This window comes from Protomyctophum parallelum (genome assembly GCF_964188405.1).
Source record: "Protomyctophum parallelum genome assembly, chromosome: 1".
NCBI classification, from domain to species: domain Eukaryota; kingdom Metazoa; phylum Chordata; class Actinopteri; order Myctophiformes; family Myctophidae; genus Protomyctophum; species Protomyctophum parallelum.
This window is the reverse complement of record NC_139697.1, coordinates 86,210,082-86,230,442: the sequence shown is the minus strand read 5'-3', so window position 1 is coordinate 86,230,442 and position 20,361 is coordinate 86,210,082. Positions and strand designations below refer to the sequence as shown.

The 20,361-nt window shown below is 42.3% G+C and overlaps 3 protein-coding genes across 6 annotated transcripts in view; 2 read left to right on the top strand and 1 right to left on the bottom strand.

The window, feature by feature from the left end:
* cltca (clathrin, heavy chain a (Hc)) overlaps positions 1–8,118 on the top strand; it is a 47,836-nt gene extending 39,718 nt beyond the window's left edge. Inside the window, exons 18-30 of the mRNA XM_083775430.1 lie at positions 194–316; positions 416–561; positions 852–1,035; positions 1,203–1,395; positions 1,491–1,648; positions 1,979–2,251; positions 2,484–2,801; positions 3,299–3,430; positions 3,574–3,684; positions 3,779–3,949; positions 4,076–4,297; positions 6,352–6,427; positions 6,735–8,118. Coding sequence (XP_083631556.1) covers positions 194–316; positions 416–561; positions 852–1,035; positions 1,203–1,395; positions 1,491–1,648; positions 1,979–2,251; positions 2,484–2,801; positions 3,299–3,430; positions 3,574–3,684; positions 3,779–3,949; positions 4,076–4,297; positions 6,352–6,427; positions 6,735–6,871 — 2,244 coding nt within the window. The 3' untranslated portion in view covers positions 6,872–8,118. The remainder of the gene's footprint in view (positions 1–193; positions 317–415; positions 562–851; positions 1,036–1,202; positions 1,396–1,490; positions 1,649–1,978; positions 2,252–2,483; positions 2,802–3,298; positions 3,431–3,573; positions 3,685–3,778; positions 3,950–4,075; positions 4,298–6,351; positions 6,428–6,734) is intronic.
* A 1,788-nt stretch (positions 8,119–9,906) lies between these two features.
* On the bottom strand, positions 9,907–10,936 carry ptrh2 (peptidyl-tRNA hydrolase 2). The gene is made up of 2 exons (XM_083772262.1): positions 10,875–10,936; positions 9,907–10,569 (listed from the first exon to the last, which is right to left on the bottom strand). The coding sequence occupies exon 2, from the start codon at positions 10,559–10,561 to the stop codon at positions 10,037–10,039; it is 525 nt and encodes a 174-aa protein (XP_083628388.1). The 5' UTR covers positions 10,562–10,569; positions 10,875–10,936; the 3' UTR covers positions 9,907–10,036.
* Positions 10,937–17,795: 6,859 nt separating this feature from the next.
* Positions 17,796–20,361, top strand: part of LOC310873991 (vacuole membrane protein 1-like) — a 79,653-nt gene continuing 77,087 nt past the window's right edge. The window contains exon 1 of one of the 4 annotated variants that reach the window (XM_083786638.1): positions 17,796–17,915. In XM_083786638.1, the coding sequence (XP_083642764.1) occupies positions 17,913–17,915 (3 nt within the window). In that variant the 5' untranslated portion in view covers positions 17,796–17,912. Of the gene's footprint in view, positions 17,916–19,546; positions 19,583–20,089; positions 20,155–20,361 lie in introns of those variants that run through there. The other 3 variants (XM_083786635.1, XM_083786637.1, XM_083786636.1) reach the window with 3 other exon arrangements.

The following is a 20,361-nucleotide window of genomic DNA, read 5'->3' as shown; positions in this document are numbered from 1 at the left end:
CGCGATGCATTAGCTTAGACTGGTTGATGCTAAATGATTTTTGATTCTATATTAACTAATTTTGCTGGGCCCCCATAGAACCCCTTCAAGGGCCCCTGGGGTCCCCAGACCACACTTTCAGAACCAGTGGTCTAAACAGACGTTCCGTCGGTTGACTAGCATTGAGACTTGTGATGTGCCGTATCGTCCACAGGTGTGCAACGAAAACTCCCTCTTCAAAAGTCTGTCCCGCTACCTTGTGCGCCGCAAGGACCCTGAGCTGTGGGCCAGTGTGCTGATAGAGACCAATCCCTTCAGAAGACCACTCATTGATCAGGTAGGAGGTTGACAGGACCAGTCAAGTGGAATTCCATTTGTTATGTGGGTTTTGTGCCGTTTTGTTTACACACAATTCTGTGTGGATCTTCGGTCTCAGGTGGTGCAGACAGCCCTGTCAGAGACCCAGGACCCGGAGGAGGTGTCCGTCACAGTTAAGGCTTTCATGACCGCAGACCTGCCCAACGAGCTCATTGAGCTGCTCGAAAAGATTGTGTTGGACAACTCTGTCTTCAGTGAACACAGGTATTCAGCCAGAACCTTTTATGCCCAAGAAAGGCTTATTAGACGCACATTGAAATCTCTCTGGAATGTTGTCCCTTCTAGTGGTGGGCTCTAAGGAACACAATTGGGACTTAATTTGCTCTAAGGATGGCAATAAGTCCTAAACGAGATATCAGGAAAACTACTGGCTGGATTTTCTTGGAATTTCATGTGCATGTTTATTCTACTCTACTAGGTTGCATAAGGAGCAACTATGACCTCTAGTGGCCACTACGAACAGAACTTTTAGACTATTTCTCTCATTCTCACAGAAACCTCCAGAATCTGCTGATCCTTACGGCAATCAAGGCCGATCGTACTCGTGTGATGGAATACATCAACAGGCTAGACAACTACGATGCCCCGGACATTGCCAATATCGCTATCAGCAATGAGCTCTTTGAGGAAGCCTTCGCCATCTTCAAGAAATTTGATGTCAACACCTCAGCCGTGCAGGTCAGTCACTGGCCTTCACCAACTCCGTGACAGGCAGCGGATACTCCCTAGTAGTAAACCCTGATTATTCACTATTGCTTTGTTCTAATCTTCTGGGTGAGGTGTTTTTTGGGAGTGGGTACAATCTACAAACGTCCTTATTCTACTTTGTTTCCAACTTAACACAGGTGTTGATCGAGCATATTGGCAACTTGGATCGGGCCTATGAATTTGCAGAGCGTTGCAACGAGCCTGCTGTGTGGAGCCAGCTGGCCAAGGCTCAGCTGCAGAAGGAGCTGGTCAAGGAGGCCATCGACTCCTACATCAAGGCAGACGACCCCTCCGCATACATGGAGGTGGTACAGGCTGCCGATCAGAGCGGTAAGGACTGATTGTTGCAGATCTGGATAGGTGCAATGAATGTATCTTTAATTTCTAACACGGAATTAATACTATTTTTGTGTCTCTCTTCTCAGGTAACTGGGAGGACTTGGTGAAGTTCCTGCAGATGGCTCGTAAGAAAGCCCGTGAGTCTTATGTGGAGACAGAGCTGATCTTTGCCCTGGCCAAGACCAACCGTCTGGCTGAACTGGAAGAATTTATCAACGGACCCAACAATGCCCACATCCAGCAGGTAAATCTCTCATGTCAAACATCTACAACTCAGACCTGTCCTGGTTCAAGCATGCCCATAATATTAAGGTACTCATCCTGAACTGAAGAGTGTATGTTTGGTTGTTTGGCGACACCATGTGGTGACTAGTGGTCACATCAAGTGCATTTATTTTTCATAATGATCCATCCATATTTCCTGTGCATGCACAAAATATGCGTATTTGCCAGAAATGCTGCTACCATAAACTATAGAGAAATGCTTACAGAATATGATTACATTGAATGGCTATTGCTACAAAAATGACGTATGGCTAGATTTTTTGTAACGATTCTCCACTGAAAATCTCAGGTCGGGGACCGCTGCTACGACGAGAAAATGTATGATGCGGCAAAGTTGCTGTACAACAACGTATCCAACTTCGGGCGGCTAGCCTCAACTCTGGTGCACTTGGGCGAGTACCAGGCGGCCGTGGATGGGGCCCGCAAGGCCAATAGCACCCGCACCTGGAAGGAGGTGTGCTTTGCCTGCGTAGATGGAAAGGAGTTCAGACTGGCACAGATGTGTGGCCTCCACATCGTGGTGCATGCTGACGAGCTGGAGGAGCTCATCAACTACTACCAGGTGAAATTAGCGAGATATAAGTGCACACATCCTTTTTTTTACAGTGTACATGCACAGACAGACAGTACATGATGACAGTGTCACAAATACACAAAGGGAGAAAATGGCAAATACTGACCATGAAATCTCCTTATAGTCTATCTATACTTTGTAGGCAAAATACACACTTTACAGATGCTTAAACACGTCTTTAGAGATGCTTACACACGTAATATACTGTATCCTCTTTCAGGACCGTGCCTACTTCGAGGAGCTGATAACCATGTTGGAGGCAGCGCTTGGTCTGGAGCGCGCTCACATGGGCATGTTCACAGAGCTGGCCATCCTCTACTCAAAGTTCAAGCCCCAGAAGATGCGGGAGCACTTGGAGCTCTTCTGGTCCCGTGTCAACATTCCCAAGGTGCTGCGGGCAGCCGAGCAGGCCCACCTGTGGGCCGAGCTGGTCTTCCTGTATGACAAGTATGAGGAGTTTGATAATGCCATCATAACCATGATGAACCACGCAACAGACGCCTGGAAGGAAGGACAGTTCAAGGACATCATCACCAAGGTTTAACATTTGTATAATTTTCTGTAAATTTGTCTTGCTGCTCCCGTAATAAATAGTTACAATAGAGTGCAACCTGTATAATCACAACATCCCCGGTTCGATTCCTGGTCAGGGGACCTGTGCTGTAGGCCGTATCCTCTTTCTCCCCTCAGCCTCCTCTCGCCATCTACTGTTTTGTTTGTCAATGGGAAGAGCGGAAATGCCAAGAACATGTTTTAATCTCACTACAATTGAACATGAGTTGCCAGAAAGCTTAGTTATTTATGAAAGTGACTTTACTTTTTACTGTGCTGCCCACTTGAGATCCTTCTTTTCAGTCTCTTAAATTCATTGGAAAACTAGTTAAAGTAAGTGGTACTGTAAGTGGTTTTGGCATACACTATGGTGAATGGATAGCGTAATCTACACTTTCATCTTTGATACACAAAGTATTTTATTGGCATAGTGTGTTATGACAAGAGTATTAATGTATGTGGTGTTTTTTTGTCCTTTTTCAGGTGGCCAATGTGGAGCTGTACTATAAAGCCACCCAATTCTATTTGGAGTTCAAACCTTTGTTACTGAATGACTTGCTCATAGTGCTGTCCCCCAGACTGGACCACTCCCGTGCCGTCAACTTCTTCACCAAGGTACACCTTAACCTCATCTCTCCTTATTTCTTAAAATGTATAGCTCAGAGTGGTCTAAATGTCTGGGAAATAATGGAAAGGAACAAATGGAAAAAATATACTTTTTATCTCAATGTAAACTGAGTGTTGCATGTTGTCCACAGGTGAAACAGCTGCCTCTGGTCAAGCCCTACCTGCGGTCAGTACAGAACCACAACAACAAGTCTGTCAGTGAAGCACTTAATAACCTGTTCATCACAGAGGAGGACTATCAGGTGACCGTCTCTCACGGAACAACTTTGTGGGATAGATTTTAGATTAATCTCCTATATTTTGGGTCTTGTCATAATCGTCTCATCCTCCTCTTAGGCACTGAGGACATCGATAGACGCCTACGACAACTTTGACAACATCTCGTTGGCCCAGCGCTTAGAGAAGCATGAGTTGATTGAGTTCAGGAGAATCGCCGCCTACCTCTTCAAGGGCAACAACCGCTGGAAGCAAAGCGTGGAGCTCTGCAAGAAGGACAAACTATACAAGGTGCTTGACTACCGTTTGCATCCTGTCAAAATGTTAAATGTCTATGTATGAAATATATATGTACCGGTATATAATGTATAGTGGAGGGGCCTTTCATTAACCCTGTCCATGCTTCTTATCCTACAGGACGCCATGTTGTATGCGTCAGAGTCCAAGGACACAGAGTTGGCAGAGGAGCTGCTTGCCTGGTTCCTACAGGAGGATAAGAAGGAGTGCTTCGCCGCCTGCCTCTTCACCTGCTATGACCTGCTGCGGCCTGATGTGGTACTAGAGACGGCCTGGAGGCACAACATCATGGACTTTTCTATGCCATACTTCATCCAGGTCATGAGGGAGTACCTCAGCAAGGTGAGTTCAACCATGTGCCCCCAATGAATTCTGTTTCTCCTGCAAATAAATAGTATAGCATAGTTACTGTATAGTATACAGTCACCCTTGTGTGCCTCCTTTGTCATTATCCTTTATGGGGTAATGTGTAAAAATGTTCTAAGCTGAACCTTTTTGACTTCTCTTCCAGGTTGATGAAATTAGAGAAAAGGTGAAAGTTAGTCTCTGTTTTTGTCTCTTTCCAAGTTTGCTTTATTTTAGTTTGGAAGACTGCAGCCTGGAGTGTGCATGGGTTGTGTGGTTTAAGTTTTCCTGCACAATACACTGCTGCTTTCACCTGAAGGCACTCCACAAGTTAGTGGCCTGTAGCTCAGCCATTGGTGAACATTTTAGCCTGAGGAAATCAAACAGAAGTGATGACCAAGGTGTGCTTATGTCCACTCTATTGAGAGGCTAGCCTTTTTGTTGGCATTCAACACATTGGATTCGTATGACGAGTATACCTGTCCTATAAATGAATTACGCTGGGTACAGATGGCGAGCAGGCTCGTCTTAAGGCGTTTGATATCGCTATACCATTACCTTGCTGTGTTTCATTTTTGGAACCGTTCTGGTTGCTATGCACGGTTGCCAGGGCCCCGCCCGCACTGCTTGTGTTTCTCAATAGCCATTAGCTTCTGTTTTAGGTCGCGCCTTTGCACGCTTTTGTCTCAGAAACTAATGCGCTGTCCGTGGTGTTGACCAGATCGGCGATGTTCGGAGGTCTTTTCTGATTATCCGGTGAGCGTGATGGGAACATTGGCGTTTTCTAGAGCAAGGATGGGCCTTATTTTAGCTCTGTTTGCATTAACGCTAATACTTTAGCATCCAAGATTGAAGCCAAAACTGGACACGAGTCATAGTGGGATAGCCTGAAATCACCCGGCACCCAAGCACCACCACTTTTGTCCACCAGATGGCACTCAATGTGTTAAGGATGTGTCTGTGTTTGACCTGATAATGTAAACCAGTAGCAGAATACAGAAGAGTTGTATAAATGAATATCAAAAAGCAAGAAAGACATGGTGTTGCATTGTTCTTTTATCGAAAATGCACTTTTTGGAAATGGTTTTTGGACCCATGAAAATGTTATTGTAATAATAATAATGTCAGACATCAATGTCATTTCTTCACAGATGTTGACACTGCATTACAGAAAGGCTGTTTAAATGCTAACATCTTAACAGTAAATGCATGGTCTAGAAATGCTCTTGTTTTTTTAAACAAGCATGTGTACCCTTGCTCAGTCATGAGCAGCAGCACTGAGCAGCTAGCAAGCTGTTTGCTGTTTGTGTTGCTTTCTACGACTGAGCAGCTGTAGTGAGCACTCCCCTAATGCACCTCCTTTTGCCTCTTGTTGTGCACGTTACAGCCAGCTGTTTAACACAACCAGCATGGGATTCCTCTTCCACTCCATGAAGCCTTAGCGTGTTGGGAAGCTGTCAATGTATTTACGTGTTATGGAGGATAATGAGCCCATTTCCATCTATAAAATATAGCACCAAGTTCAATACAGAGCAAATGCTGGAATGTTAGAAATGACCTGGGATCACAGCCATTTGTGTTTTGCATCTTGCTGCACCTGTCACAACCACTATTTCCTCCTACCAACTATGTGTTACTGTAGCTGTGTAGCTGTTTTTATTTTTTTATTCAGGGGCATCTATTTAGATGCTCATATCTTCTGGCCTCAAAGGAAAGGAAGGTGACAACAAACACAACATTTTGGGCTGAACAAATAATTACAAAGAAGAAAAACAACAAAAAATGTGTAACCTGCCGTTTTCTTCTTCTTTCTAATTATTTGTTCGGCCTGTTTGTCGTCATGATTTCTCACAACTCAAGTTGCTTTGTACGAGGCTTAAAAGGTCTTTAAATAAATACTTTTTGAAATGTCTATGAGGAAAATGAACGGGGAATCATTTCCTGGGCCCTGGTAGGTGGCGGGAATGCGAGGCTCTATAGCTGTGACTAAAACTTAGAATCTCCCAATAGCTTTGGTGTGACTTTCAAAGGTGTTCTTTCTTTTTTTACAGGTTGACAAGTTAGAAACCTCAGAGTCCCTAAGGAAAGAGGAGGAACAGGCCACAGAGACGCAACCCATCGTCTATGGTAAGAACTCTTCAATGTTACACTACACTGCTTCATAACAAGTCACACTGACTTCAAGTCCAGTGCAGCTGTCTATATACACAATACACAATTTCTCAATGGCTTAAACCATTTATACTTGGTTAGTTGAAGTGACTGTTGACTGCGTGTGGGTGTCACGCACTGAAAATACAGCAACAGATCTACGTACAAGCTCACAACACAACTCTTAGATCTTCTATTAGCATTGCGCGACACCAGTGCACCACTACCGGTAAGTATAAATAACTTGGGCTTAACCCCTTCTTCTGCTTTGTGTGCTCTGTAGGAACACCCCAGCTGATGCTGACAGCAGGCCCCACCAGCGTGCCCGTTCCTCCTCAGCAGCCCTACGGCTATGGATACCAGGCACCAGCAGGATATGCCCAGCCCGCTGCCCAGCCAGGCTTCGGTTATGGCATGTAAAGGCCCACTGTGCAGGCTGGAGCATCCATCCATCTCTCCCACAGTCCTTCACCAGCCCATCATTGTATTCTACACACCACAGGGAAAATTCCAACAAGCAATGTTTTTTGTTTTTTTTTAAACTTTTTTTTGCCTTTAAAACTGTCATGAAGGACTCTATTGTATTTCTCTTGTCAAAGAAAATGATCGAATCACAAGGAAAAAACTTTTTCCACATTCCGTATTTACTAGATTATAATTTTTTTTGTCCTATTTTATTTGAATGGGAAATGGTATATGTACAATGGGGGTGGGGGGGCTGTGGGAAGAGCACGTCCTCTTCTCAATAAAAAAAGGTCTGTTGTGAAGCATCTGATTTGCACTCTGTAGTGAGAAATTTATGTAGAATCTTCATTTTGATGTGTGTGAGCAGCTTGTTCTGTCTGTAAAATGCATTTAATTATTGTATATTCAGAAATGGAAATGCTCCAATGTTCTTCTATATTTAGACAACCGCTTCTAATGATCAGACTAGAAACACTACAACTACATCATACCAGGTAACGTCCCCATGCACTGGGAGGAGGGGGATCAGGAAAAAACAAGAGATTATTTTAACAAATCATGTATCAATTCCAAGCCTTGACCCCATAGTTTTCATTCTTCCCCCCCAAGCTTATCCAGTTGTACTCTGTAGAATGAAGTTGGGGTCTTTGCATTCACCTGCCCTTATGCTTTACATGTTTGTGTGGGACCATTCCATTTTAGAGGACATTTCTACAGTAAGGACACCCCTTGTTTTTTTGTCCCTGTTTTCATACCATTGTGTATTTAACAAATGCTTAATTTATACTCTGTCATATGACGAAGTATAAATCAGGCCCAACTTGCCCTGTGCCTCCTCTTTGTGCTATGGTTTGTATGCTGGATATGGTGTTCTGGTCCACTTTGAGTGTACGGGCGGGAATTTAAAACACAATAACCTTGATGTCCTGCTTAGGGTTTCTACTTATTTTTTCAGTTCACCCGGTCATATTTCTGAAATAAATTTACAGGACTGTGGTAATTTGGAGGTTTTTTTTATCAAAGGCTTGCGTGTATACATAAAATCAATCATTAATTCCCTTGACCTTATATTCTTAAACAATGAGTTTAGATTTAAGTGTGCACTTAAAGATAGTTGATTTGTGCATAATCAGGATCATAATTAATGAAACGGCGGTTTTGTTTTCCACTTAAAATAAAGGCTTCTTGTTTGTCAAGTCTGACACTGTCTTTTATGATTGGTATTTTCTATTTACTGGGTAAACCTGCTACTTATGAATGATATGCTGTTGGTTTCACTGAACCAACACGCCTTCTGTGGCTTCAATTCAAAAGTTGAAACCAGAGATCAAACATGTTGGCTCACAGGACACCCTAGCCGCAATTTTCAACTCTAGATTTTTGGCATTTTTTAATAATGGGATGAATCTAGAGTTGCAATACCCTCCATTGACTCCCCACTCATCCAATTTGTGTGCACCAACATTGCAGCTGTAGTGCAAACTTGAATTATCCTCTTTCAATCTGCCGAGCTTTTTTCATAAAAATTCACCGTAGACATGTTATGAGCTACTTTCTGTCAAGACATTCAAGTGTTGGAGTTTGGAAGCACACGCTGCTGCCTCCATTATGTGCAAATGCCAAACAGATGGCACGCAGGGCTCAGTGACTTACGAGTGCTTCCAAACTTTTTAATGCTTCCAGGCTTAATGATTGTCTTTAGTTCAAAGTTGTGTTTTGTAAACACATTGACAATGAAGGGAAAATGTATGTCATTGTGTCGTTTTCGTCATATTGTCTCTTTATTGTTAATGGTTAATGTTTGTGTTGGCACCGTTTGTTTTACATCTCCATTACATCACCTAATCGACATCAGTTAAACTTTAATATTATATATTGGCGCCCCTCACTTCACACGGGTGTGATTTTTATGACACAAAAGCTCGGCAGATTGAGCTAGAACTGCACTCTGTCGAGTGCCTACTTGAGCGCTCTGCTTGCGCACTAGTAGGCCATGGGGTGCATTATATGTTTCAATATTGGTTGGGTAACAGGTAACGTATGTAAGTTGAAAGTACTATACTGTGATCAGCCGGCTTTTTTATGTGCGTATGCTTGGTATGTATATATATTATATACTGATGTTGATGGTGACGTAATTAAGATATGTTCAGTGTCGGGTGAATTAAAGGTCACCATCAAAAGCCAGTTATAACCTGGCATTGATACACAACTTAATTACATCACCATCAATACCTACCAAGCATACACGTGCATTCGTACCAGCACGACCACAATACTTGCGCGCTCTGCGCAAGTAAAGAGGTTATTCAAGCTTGGCCTAGAGCTGCAATGTTGGTGAGTTTAACGTTGTTTAATACAAGCAGATCGCAAACGCAAATGTGATAAGTGGGGAGTCAATGGAGGGTATTGCAACACTATAGATTCATCCCATTATAAAAAAAAATCTAGAGTTGCAAATTGCAGCCAAGGAGACCCACTCAACCTGTATTCATCCGACAGACTTCACACCAGGAACAGATCTGTCCTGAGCCCTGCCTCACCCAACGAATGGTTAAGATACACTTTTATAGAATGACTGGAACGAAGCCCTTGGGGCAATGAACTCTGTACCCGTCTGTCTGTGTCCCTTTCATGCCTATATATGGAGATCTCTGCCTGTGACCCTTTTATACCCACACATGGAGATCTCTGTATCCGTATTTTCTCCTGTGTCCAAGCCCATACACTGAACTTGGATTTCCCCAAACATCTGGCTATGCGACACCATGCTATCACAGACCATTAAATAGATCAGTTTCACACGGCACATATTTCGATGGTGATAATGTGGTTGTGCTTTTAGGTGAGTGCCAGCACAGATAACTCCTGTACAGTAAACTTCATGCTGGCATATAAAGACATCAAGCACACCTACAATAGTAGGTAAACTGAAGTAGCATGCCATGAAGTAGCATGCCATTGTTCCAAGAAAGGTTTTGGTGGCGCTATGTCAATGCAAAAGAAAAAAAACTTGAATGAAGAAGTTTACTGATCTTATCAAAATAAAAATACTCCACTGATTTAATTTACAGATTTCAACAAGACATCAGTATTAAGTTAGTTGTACATGTCCTAGATCTAATAGAGTTTCAAGTGTCCAGTGACAAGATTAACTAGATCAGCAGGGCCTGGTCCAACTCCCAACACAGTGCGCGATCCTGGTGCAATCTGTGTCCTTCCGGCATCCTGGATGAGGCTGACAGGCAACCCCACCTCTTTGGCATGGCGCAGAAGATCGAGCAAGCTCTCCTCATCAGGGGCCTTCACGACCACCTTGGGTTGACCACAATATTCCCACTGTTTGAGTATGTCTGGGTTCCTGCGCTGGACCTGCTTGTAGGCCGACACGGCAGCATGTGAGCATTGAGCTGCCACCTTCCCTTTCCCCATCTTCAGGTCATTTCGGACAACGAGAATCATCTTGAACTCGCCGCCTTCTCCCATGACACTGTCTTCTCCTGTGCTATTCCCATTCTCCATGGCTACTGCAAGGCTTTTGGATGACTGGCCAATCCGTGCTCGTGAGAAATGCCATCCAAGACCAAGTCCACAGCTCAATCCAGCCACAATTCCGAAGACCAAAGGGGAATTCAAGGTTTCCATTCATGAACCTACACAAAAACAAAATGTTAAAGATATGTAATGCTATTTTATATAAGTATGTAATATGCGTCATAACGTTAATATGTCGTCATATAATTATTGATCTATGATATCAATCATTGTTGATGTGTTAATATATTACGTCGACATAACACATGTCATCAACTTTGCAATATGTCTGTTAAAAATAACTACCTTTAGGGCAGCAACATTTAGTTGTGTCCGGGTTGTGTCATTATTTACAACTACACTGTTAGTATTGAATAATAATATGTACAACCTCGCTTTATCACGTTGTAAAAACAAAACATACCTGTGTGTGTTAGCAGGCTAGGCTAAACCAAACTTTTCATTGACACGCTTCCTTGTTCTTCTTCGGTCGCTTACTGATGACGTATGACGTCAAATATTAATGTTCAGTTCACGTCGGCGGATATATAGTTCAGTTTTTTTTTATAATTTACAAAAGTACAAACTATCTTATAAATGTTGAATTGATATGGCTTGTTTGTTTTTGATTTGTTTTAGTATTTATTAACAGTTTATTTACAGTTACAGTAGGCCTACATTTCAAGCACAAGTAACTCTTCTTGTGGACCAGACCAAGCATAGACTGTAGAAAATAGATTGCAAGAAGATGCTGTAGCCCAGGGGTAGGCAACCTTCGGCACCAGTGCCAACATTGGCACAAAGGAGGGTGATCACTGGCACACTGGCAAGTGTGTGAGAGAGTATTTTTGGTTTTAAATAAACTTTAAAATGAAGTCCCTCACATTAGTGTGTAAATTACATCCTGCATTCTACATTCATTAAAACTGAACTCTGCCCTGAGTCTAATGATCATTTTAACAACGTGAAAGAAAATATTTAAAAAGAAGGAAAAAGGAAAAAATTGTTGACAAGCAAAATATGTTGGAATTTTTCCTGTGGTGTCATTAAAATTAATTAATGTTGATATGGCACAGTGGCACACTGACGATCTAGAAAATAAAAACATGGCACTTCATTAAAAAAAGGTTGCAGACCCCTGCTACTGTAGCCTACTCTCGTCAAACTACTACACTACTTTGTAGTGATCAACGTGATAATTTCATTTCAACATTATTTTCCACAGGAACAGCTTTGTCCCTATTATAGACTATGTCCTAACCAGTATGTTGCTAAGGGCCGATTCATACTCCTATTTTAGAGCCGAATAAAAGTCGGTTCGGCGCTGTAGAGCCTACACTTTGACGTCATTTGAGGTTCGGGGGGGGGGGGGGGCGGGTACCGTCCTAAAGTCGGCTCTTCGGTGCTACTGAAAATCTCTGACGAGCCGAAATCATTTCGGCACTACAGCACCGAAACAGCGGTAAAATAGGATTAGGAGTATGAATCGGCCCTTAGCCCCACAAGTCAGAACCCAATGGTACTGAAGTTTCTGACATTTTTGAGACCCAGTAGCCATGGGGTCCTATTCCTCCTCTACCCTGCCACCTAGCCCGGACATAAATAAACATAAATACCGTGGATACGTTGTTTCTGCGCCGTTTGAGGGCTTCTGTTCGTGTGAGTTATTCTGAATGTGTGAACTATAAGTACCTATAAATACCGCTGCGAATTCTCCTGTGCCGTGGAAGCCGTTAAGTATTTTGTTTGACCGATTTGGTCGCTTTGATTCTTCTCTTCCTACCTTGTTTATTGACACCTCATTGTACCGCCTATCTGGCTAGCTAGTGGCTATAGCTATGACAGAGCAGATCAGAGGCAGGAACGTAGGGACACATAGCTAGCCAACCGTACAGCTGGAGGCGGTACAATTGGATGTCAATAAACAAGGCAGGAAGAGAGGAATCAAAGCTTCCAAATCGGTCAAACATAGATTAAAAATACTTAACGGCTTCCGCAGCACAGGAGAATTCGCAGCGGTGTGCGTTGGAAACTAGAGTTCACACATTCAGAAGCCCTCAAACGAACAAAAGCTCTCAAACAGCGCAGAAACCACGTTACCGAAGGTATTTATGTCTGCGTTCCAACATTTACATACGAAAACACATCACCGCACAGGGACCCCAGGGGTCAGCCCGGTTCGGTTCGGATTGGGCTGACCCAGGGGGTTCCGAGAGGGGCTATATGTGACTGTGACTATGTCCGTTTAGAGTACCAATAGGGGGTGCTGTTGGGCAGGGCAGGATCCCCATCCATATAGACTGACACCACAACACGTATTCAGGGCGGAGTCACCACCCCCAGGGGAAGTTGTGATTTGCTCTCGTTCACTGCAATGCAATTTGCGGCATTTCCAAAACAATATTGCGCAGAGTAGCGATTATCAAACGTATTTGCAATGCCATACGTTGAAAGATCTCTTGCCCGTGGACAAGGCACGTTACCTCCGCAAGTTAGATATAATCGGCATAGATGTTTGTCCGTATATGATTAAGGATTGGAAAAGGTCACATTGGCAGCCATAGAAAATTCTTCCCAGGGTAAAAACCGGATGTGACGTTTTTGGGCGTTCCTGTCTTATGTGGTTTCAGTGTATTGTTTTCTGAGGCTGATTTGAAAACTGTCAAGTGGCATTTCTTCCTCAGCCTATAGTGGGAATAGCCTAGGCATGCACGGCTTCAAGCCGTGGATATGCACGGCTTGGAAAGCCGTGTATATGCACGGCTTGGGATATCCGTGGATATGCACGGCTTGGGATATCCGTGGATATGCTCCTGAGGAGGAGGATTCTAAAAACGACTTATAAATCCTAAAGCCTTGTTTATACTTCACTGTGCAACTATGCTGGAAAATAGCAGACATGCAAACTCACAGCACATCTCATTCAAGACACTGAACTTGCAGATCTGCCATTTTTGCCATCCAAAATGCATTATATGGTTAAATGGGCCCTAAGAGATGCAGAAATTAACTAGAAAAACATTCTGGGCACAGGTCTCCACCAGGAGGATAGGAGAGTGTGTGATATTTGGCAAAATGTTTAGGAGTAATTTAAACGTGTGTGTGTGTGTGTGTGTGTGTGTGTGTGTGTGTGTGTGTGTGTGTGTGTGTGTGTGTGTGTGTGTGTGTGTGTGTGTGTGTGTGTGTGTGTGTGTGTGTGTGTGTGTGTGTGTGTGTGTGTGTGTGTGTGTGTGTGTGTGACGCAACTTGGCCTGTTGTAGCGCCACCATGAGGCTGATTTGAAAACTGTCAAGTGGCATTTCTTCCTCAGCCTATAGTGGGAATCCACTTGGGATTCGGAAGCCGTGGATATGCACGGCTTGGGAATTGGGATACACTGCCATGTCTCCCTTCTCAGAATGCATTTCTTTCATTCCCAAAGGTTGCGTAACTGATCTGACGGTGCCTGTTCCTCTCCGACACTGATGTGCATCAACAATGTCCACAACTTCAGTTATGATATTTAGCGTGGTGACTTCTCCTTGCACCAGCCATCCAAATACACTTTCCATTGCAACTAGTCCTTCATTCAGTCTCTCCATTTTTCCTGTGACCATTTACCAATATTGGTCTCCACCAATTAGGACTCCTAATTCCACTGCATCCATCCCTATAATGGGTATACATCTGCTATGGGCATTCCTTTTGCTTCCAAGTCCCTCCTTATCTTTCCGTTTGGCGCTTTAATCATAGAAGAGCTCAACTTGGGTGTTTCCAATAAATGGACAGCAATGCTTTGATTGTTCTTAATATTTCTCAAACGATCGAGCCTTCACTTTCCTGCAGGTAATTTTCTGGGGTGTTTTGGAACCGTATACCAAAACACATACATATTCAACGTTTCTTTACCTATAACTGGTGACTTATATTTCCTAGCTACTTAAAGAGAGAAGAGTCTGACACGGACAGGCCAATGAATGTTTTCAATTCCATTTTATTGCAGAGAGTACAAAGACAGCAGATCACAGCCATGGAGCCAGGCCCCATGGATCCTCCTTCAGCCTGCCGGCTTCCCAGAGACTAACACACAGTTACAGACATTTCAGTGGAATCTTATACAGGTCAGAACAAAGAGATCAAAGGGACATGGCAAAAGGTGGTTCCCAAACCCCCACTGTCCCAAAAGTCTAAAGTGGTCCACTCATGTCCAAATAAGGTATGGTCACCAGGGAGGCTGGGAGCCCAGTAGGTGCTTGCCTGCAGCTGCTATCAGCAAGCTAGATCCACTTAGCATACAGGGACCCCTGTTGCTGTCCATGCATCCTGTTCAAACATGTTTGTTCTCTCATTTGAACAGAGACAACTTAGAACAGTTATTTAAGCTATTATTAATGTGAATTGTGATTTCCATACATCACTGGCAGGTTAAGTGCTCTGGAAATATCCTCTTTAATGAAACTGCGGGTGCTACCCCCATCTATAGGCACCTGGCTACTTGGCTTTGCGTTGGTGCATCTATCCAAATGGTAGCTGTCTGCAGTAATAGGCTACTGTAGGCTACTATTGTCAGAGTTGCTTGCTACACTACTAACTGCATCTGCAACACTGTGGTCAGCCTGTCTGTCGTTGCCGTGGTCGGCGCGTCTATCATGCGCTGTATATTGTTTGATTGCAAACTGTTTTGTGGTGTCTGCGCCCGCACTCTTCACAGTGAATGCCCTGCGTTCTACGCGCGACATGCCTGCATGCCTACCAGACATACAAAACACCTGCCTTGTTTCCTCAGTGTTTCTCTTCAGTCCGTTCAGTACAGTTCTTGGATTTGTGATTACCATTACAGAATATGCATTTTGAATCATCTCTGAAACTCGCAGTATGGAAATGCAGCGGTCGAGGCAGCGCTGTAGGTTTTCCTTTTTTCCGTTATTTTCTCCCAGTTGCGCTCTGAGCGCTCTCTTGATTCTCTCTCTGGGGGGTCATGCGTTCCTTGCGTAAGATTGGCCGTTCTCTCACGGCTCTCCACTTCTTTTTGTACAAATGACATTGTTTTTTTTTTACACTGAACGTATTGTTCTTTCCATCACCATCCTCATCACCGCCAGTTTGACGAGTGAACCCATAATGTGATTTCCTCCGGTATCATTTTCATGAGAATTGGTCACAATACGTTTCCATACGTGTCGGATACAACTCCCATTGAATCTAGGCTTCTTACGCATGTCCCAGAGCCATAGAGAGAACTAGAACTGCACTCTGTCGAGTGCATACTTGCTTGTTGCACACTAGTAGGCCATAAATGGCCAACTAGTGCGCAAGCAGAGCGCGCAAGTACTTTCGACCGCTGTAAACTGTCAAATTTCAGTATCTCTGTGAAGGAACGTTTGAAATGTCTTATTAGGTGTAACTATTTGCTACCTACCTACTTTATGCATATAAACACCTAGTATTATTAAGTATGGTTCAAGTTTCTATCTATATAAGAAATACAGTTTTATCGATGTAGATATATTCTGGATCCCTTTTTAGTTTTTTAAAGAAAAATAAATCATTGATATGTGATGAAAAAAAGGTATATAAACTGAATTAAAATATGTTATACAGTATAATTATTCTATTATTTATTCTAAATTGTCAATTGTTTTAAATGTATTTCATCTTGGAATATAGTGATATTAATACTAAATCATGATCAGAGTAATAGGTGTCTCTAACTTCAATTTCTGTAATAATACTTTAACATTTGTTAAAATATACATGATCTAAAATACTTCCGTAATCTGTAGTTGGATTTGTATTTAATTGTTTAAAGCCTAATCTTGACATGAAGGTCTTTATACTTCTACCTTTCTCACTATATTGGTCTTCATTGAAATCTCCTATTATCATAATAAGTAGTAGTAATAGTCGGAGATGATAGATACTTTACCATGTTTTCGAGAAATGTGTTTAATTTCGAAAGGTCTGTTTTAGGTGATCTGTACATAAGAATGATATATAGATCTTTATCTTTTACATGTATGCATACGTGTTCTACTTTTTCTAATATCTTGATTTCATTTTGAATTATTTTAATGGAAATATCTTCTTTTATAACAAACATAACTCCCCCATTCTCTGTAAGTAACCACAGTATACCGCTAATCAACTTACAAATTACATATAGGCTATATGTATATCTATGACTAGCTCTCAATGATGACGTAAGATGGTCATGTATGTAATCTGGTCCAAGCAAATCAGGCACAGATATATTACATACATGACCATATGTCTTACGTCATCATTGAGAGCTAGTCATACATATATGTAGGCTATATGTAATTTGTAAGTTGATTAGCGGTATACTGTGGTTACTTTGCGCCAAAAACCGTCTCAGCCAACCCGCCACTTTTGATGCGTATGCAAATAAAACAGCAAAAATTGTGCCTGATTTGCTGGGACCAGATTACATAAATGACCATATGTCTTACGTCATCATTGAGAGCTAGTCATACATATACACACCATGTACTCTGGTCCCAGCAAATCAGGCACAATTTGCTATTTTATTTTACAAATTACATATATATGTATATGTATGACTAGCTCTCAATGATGACGTAAGACATATGGTCATTTACCCGCCACTTTTGATGCGTATGCAAATGAAACAGCAAATTGTGCCTGATTTGCTGGGACCAGATTACATACATGACCATATTTCTTACGTCATCATTGAGAGCTAGTCATACATTATGTATATGTAATTTGTAAGTTGATTAGCGGTATACTGTGGTTACTTTGCGCCAAAAACCGTCCTAGCCAACCCGCCACTTGATGCGTATGCAAATAAAACAGCAAATTTGTGCCTGGTTTGCTGGGACCAGATTACATAAATGACCATATTTCTTACGTCATCATTGAGAGCTAGTCATACATATAAACACCATGTACTCTGGTCCCAGCAAATCGGGCACAATTTGCTATTTTATTTTACTGATTATATATATAGTATATGTTTTCTACCCGTATGAACATGATGACACTTCACATCTTCTGCTTCTACTCATGACCCAAAAACTCTGATGTCCTGGATGTCCTCTTTTGCAAAGAGCCGTAGGTGGTCTCTTTACCCATGTGTTATTCATATTCTATTCTATATGAAGCCTACTTAGAACTTAGAAGTGTGATCCAGGAAAGTGATCTACTTATTTATAGCGACGTAGTTAGTCTGGTTCCCTTCAGGTTCTACTTGGCAAATGATGTCTATGTCTATCTCTGTCTCTGCCTTCCTGTCTCTCTCTCTCTAGTCAGTCTGCATCCCCTCCCCCGATAAACCTCAAACTAGCTATCCCCTCCTGGCCCCCTCCATCACCACACCCACACCACACACACAAGCTATGATGGAGTTCATGTATAGCTTACTTTTGCCCTACATTGCCACTGGTGCTCCGCCAGAAGTTTATTTGAACACAGAGCTCACCCTGGATTAAAGATCTTCTGAATGGTGAGTTGCTTTATTATTTTTTAATCGCTACAAATTAATTTAGATAGTCGATATAGAACCCAAGTTTGTGGTACTTTCTCTACTAGCTCTACAATTCACCATCATTATGCTTGTAAGTTGACATTTTGTAAAATATAAAATTTCTCAGAGAGTATATTTAGCTCTTGTTAGGCTTTAGTTATGCTCTCAGCCAAAGCATGGTATTGGTTCAACACATCTCATGTAGTCTGTTGTTTTGGTGGAAGAGATTGCGCAATCAAGCCCTTGTTTTTGCACTACAACTAGCTACCACAAGGATTATTGTTGGTGTCTTGAAATTATGATAGTGGATTATTATATTACATAAACAAATTGTGTCCTCATTGACTTTAAAATACTCGTTGTTAATGATGTTTGAGATGTCTGTTTGCACTGTAGTCAATTTTCCACCACTTTGAACTGTGACCAAGCCACACAGGCTCTGTTGACGCACTTGTTGAGCACTTTTATTGGAGTATGCTTTGTTGTCCTTGTTACAAAAAGGATGAGGTGGATGCCATAATTATGCCTTATTTTCCTTTTTTTATAATAAGAATAATAATAATAATCAAAGGTAGGGTAAGATAAGTCTGTAAATAGATTTGTATTCTGATAGTAATCATTGATTAACAAGGGTTATCTCCAACTCTCCAGCTCTTTAATAAAGTAAGGTCGGGATACAAAAAGAAATTACTTTCATAAATGGGTACTCTCTCCTAATTGGATGAAATCGGCAACCCATCTGAAAATGCATTTTCTGTTTATTTAAGAGACAGGGTCAGGGATACACCTGTTACTGAACAAACAGTCTATAGCTGATAACTAGGCCTATAAGAATAAAGCGCTTTGACATTTTCACACAAAAGATTTGTGCTTTAAAATGTAGTTCTGTTTTGTTGTGTTCCCCATTTGAGCATTTTATGCTTATTGCTTATGTGAGTGTCAATTAACACTCAGCACTTAGTATATTAGAAATGTCAGCAAGGTGTTTCTCCCATCACAACATTATGAGGCTTTCAAGTGGCCATAAGTTCTCGCAAATGGATACTGAGCAAAGCTAATAACAACGCCCCTTGTATGCCTCAGAATACATATAGTAAATTCCTCAAGGTCATCTTGGGTGCCTGTAAAATCTGTGCTGTTGTCTGGCAATTTATACCTAGGATAGGGAAGTGTGCGTGCGCGTGTGCGTGTGCGCGTGCGTGTGAATTAGCGAGTGTCACTGACAAGTGAGCTACATATAGTACATATCTACGTGTTAAAATCCCCATCAAACTGATCACTGACCAATCCTGTGAGTCGAGACCCGGCCTAGCTCTGGTCCATAAGTCAAGTTAACTTTATTTATAGAGCACATAAAAAAGATAAAAAATAAAACAGCCAAGGCTGACCAAAGTGCTGTACACCAAGAGAAAAAACAAGTAACTATACACATTACACAATATAAAAACTCAGTTCGCAAAAATGTCACATATTGCTCAACACATCATGGTTATAAAAGGCTCGGTCACCTTTTGACTTGAGCTTAGTCCGTGGAACCTTGAGGAGCCCCTGATCAGTTGACCTAAGTGGCCTATAGGGTTATCCGGAGGAGGAAGCAGCTCACAGATGTAGGGAGGTGCCAGCCCATGCTGGGCTATAAACAAATAGTAAGATTTTAAAATTGATTCTAAATTTAACTGGGAGCCAGTGGAGGGAGGCCAGCACGGGAGAAATGTGCTCCCACCTTCTGGTTCCAGTCAGGAGTCTAGCTGCAGCGTTCTGGACGAGCTGCAGTCTAGAGTGGGAAGCACTTGAAATTCCGGCGTATAATGAATTGAATGAATGAGGGCATTTTATTTTGCTGACTTGCCTTAATTAGAAGAAGGCTCCTTTGATAACAGCATTTATTTGTTTATTGAATTTGAGGGTCCAGGATTATGCCTACGTTTTTTACGTGAGGTTTATTTGTCAGCGGGGCGAGGGAGGTTGTGATATTATGTGTTGGGTGTGGGGAGCCAAAGATTACGATTTCTGTTTTATTGTCGTTTAGCATAAGGAAATTATCTGACATCCAGGATTTAACATGGGATCCAGTGAGTGTGTGTCATTTGGTTTGAGGGGAACGTATAACTGTGTCGTCTGCAGCATGTAAAGCTTCCCCTAGGGGACTTCGCAGGAGAGGGGGGGCGGTGGAGGATGAAGTGTTGCCGAGCTCAACTACAAATTATCGTTCTGCCAGGTAAGATTTGAACCAGCTGAGGGCAGTTCCCTGGGTGCCAACCTCGCAACCTCGTTGGCCTCATTCTAGATTGTATCAACTGCCCCACTCAGGTCAAGCAGCACCAGAATGGCAATGTTGCCTGTGTTTACAGTCAAAAACAGGTCACTTGTGACTTTTAGGAGTGCAGACTCGGTGCTGTGGAGAGCTAGAACTCCTGATTAGGAA

Coding starts and splice junctions, on each gene's coding strand:
- ptrh2 (XM_083772262.1), bottom strand. CDS start 10,561: ATGGAAACCTTGAATTCCCCTTTGGTCTTCGGAATTGTGGCTGGATTG.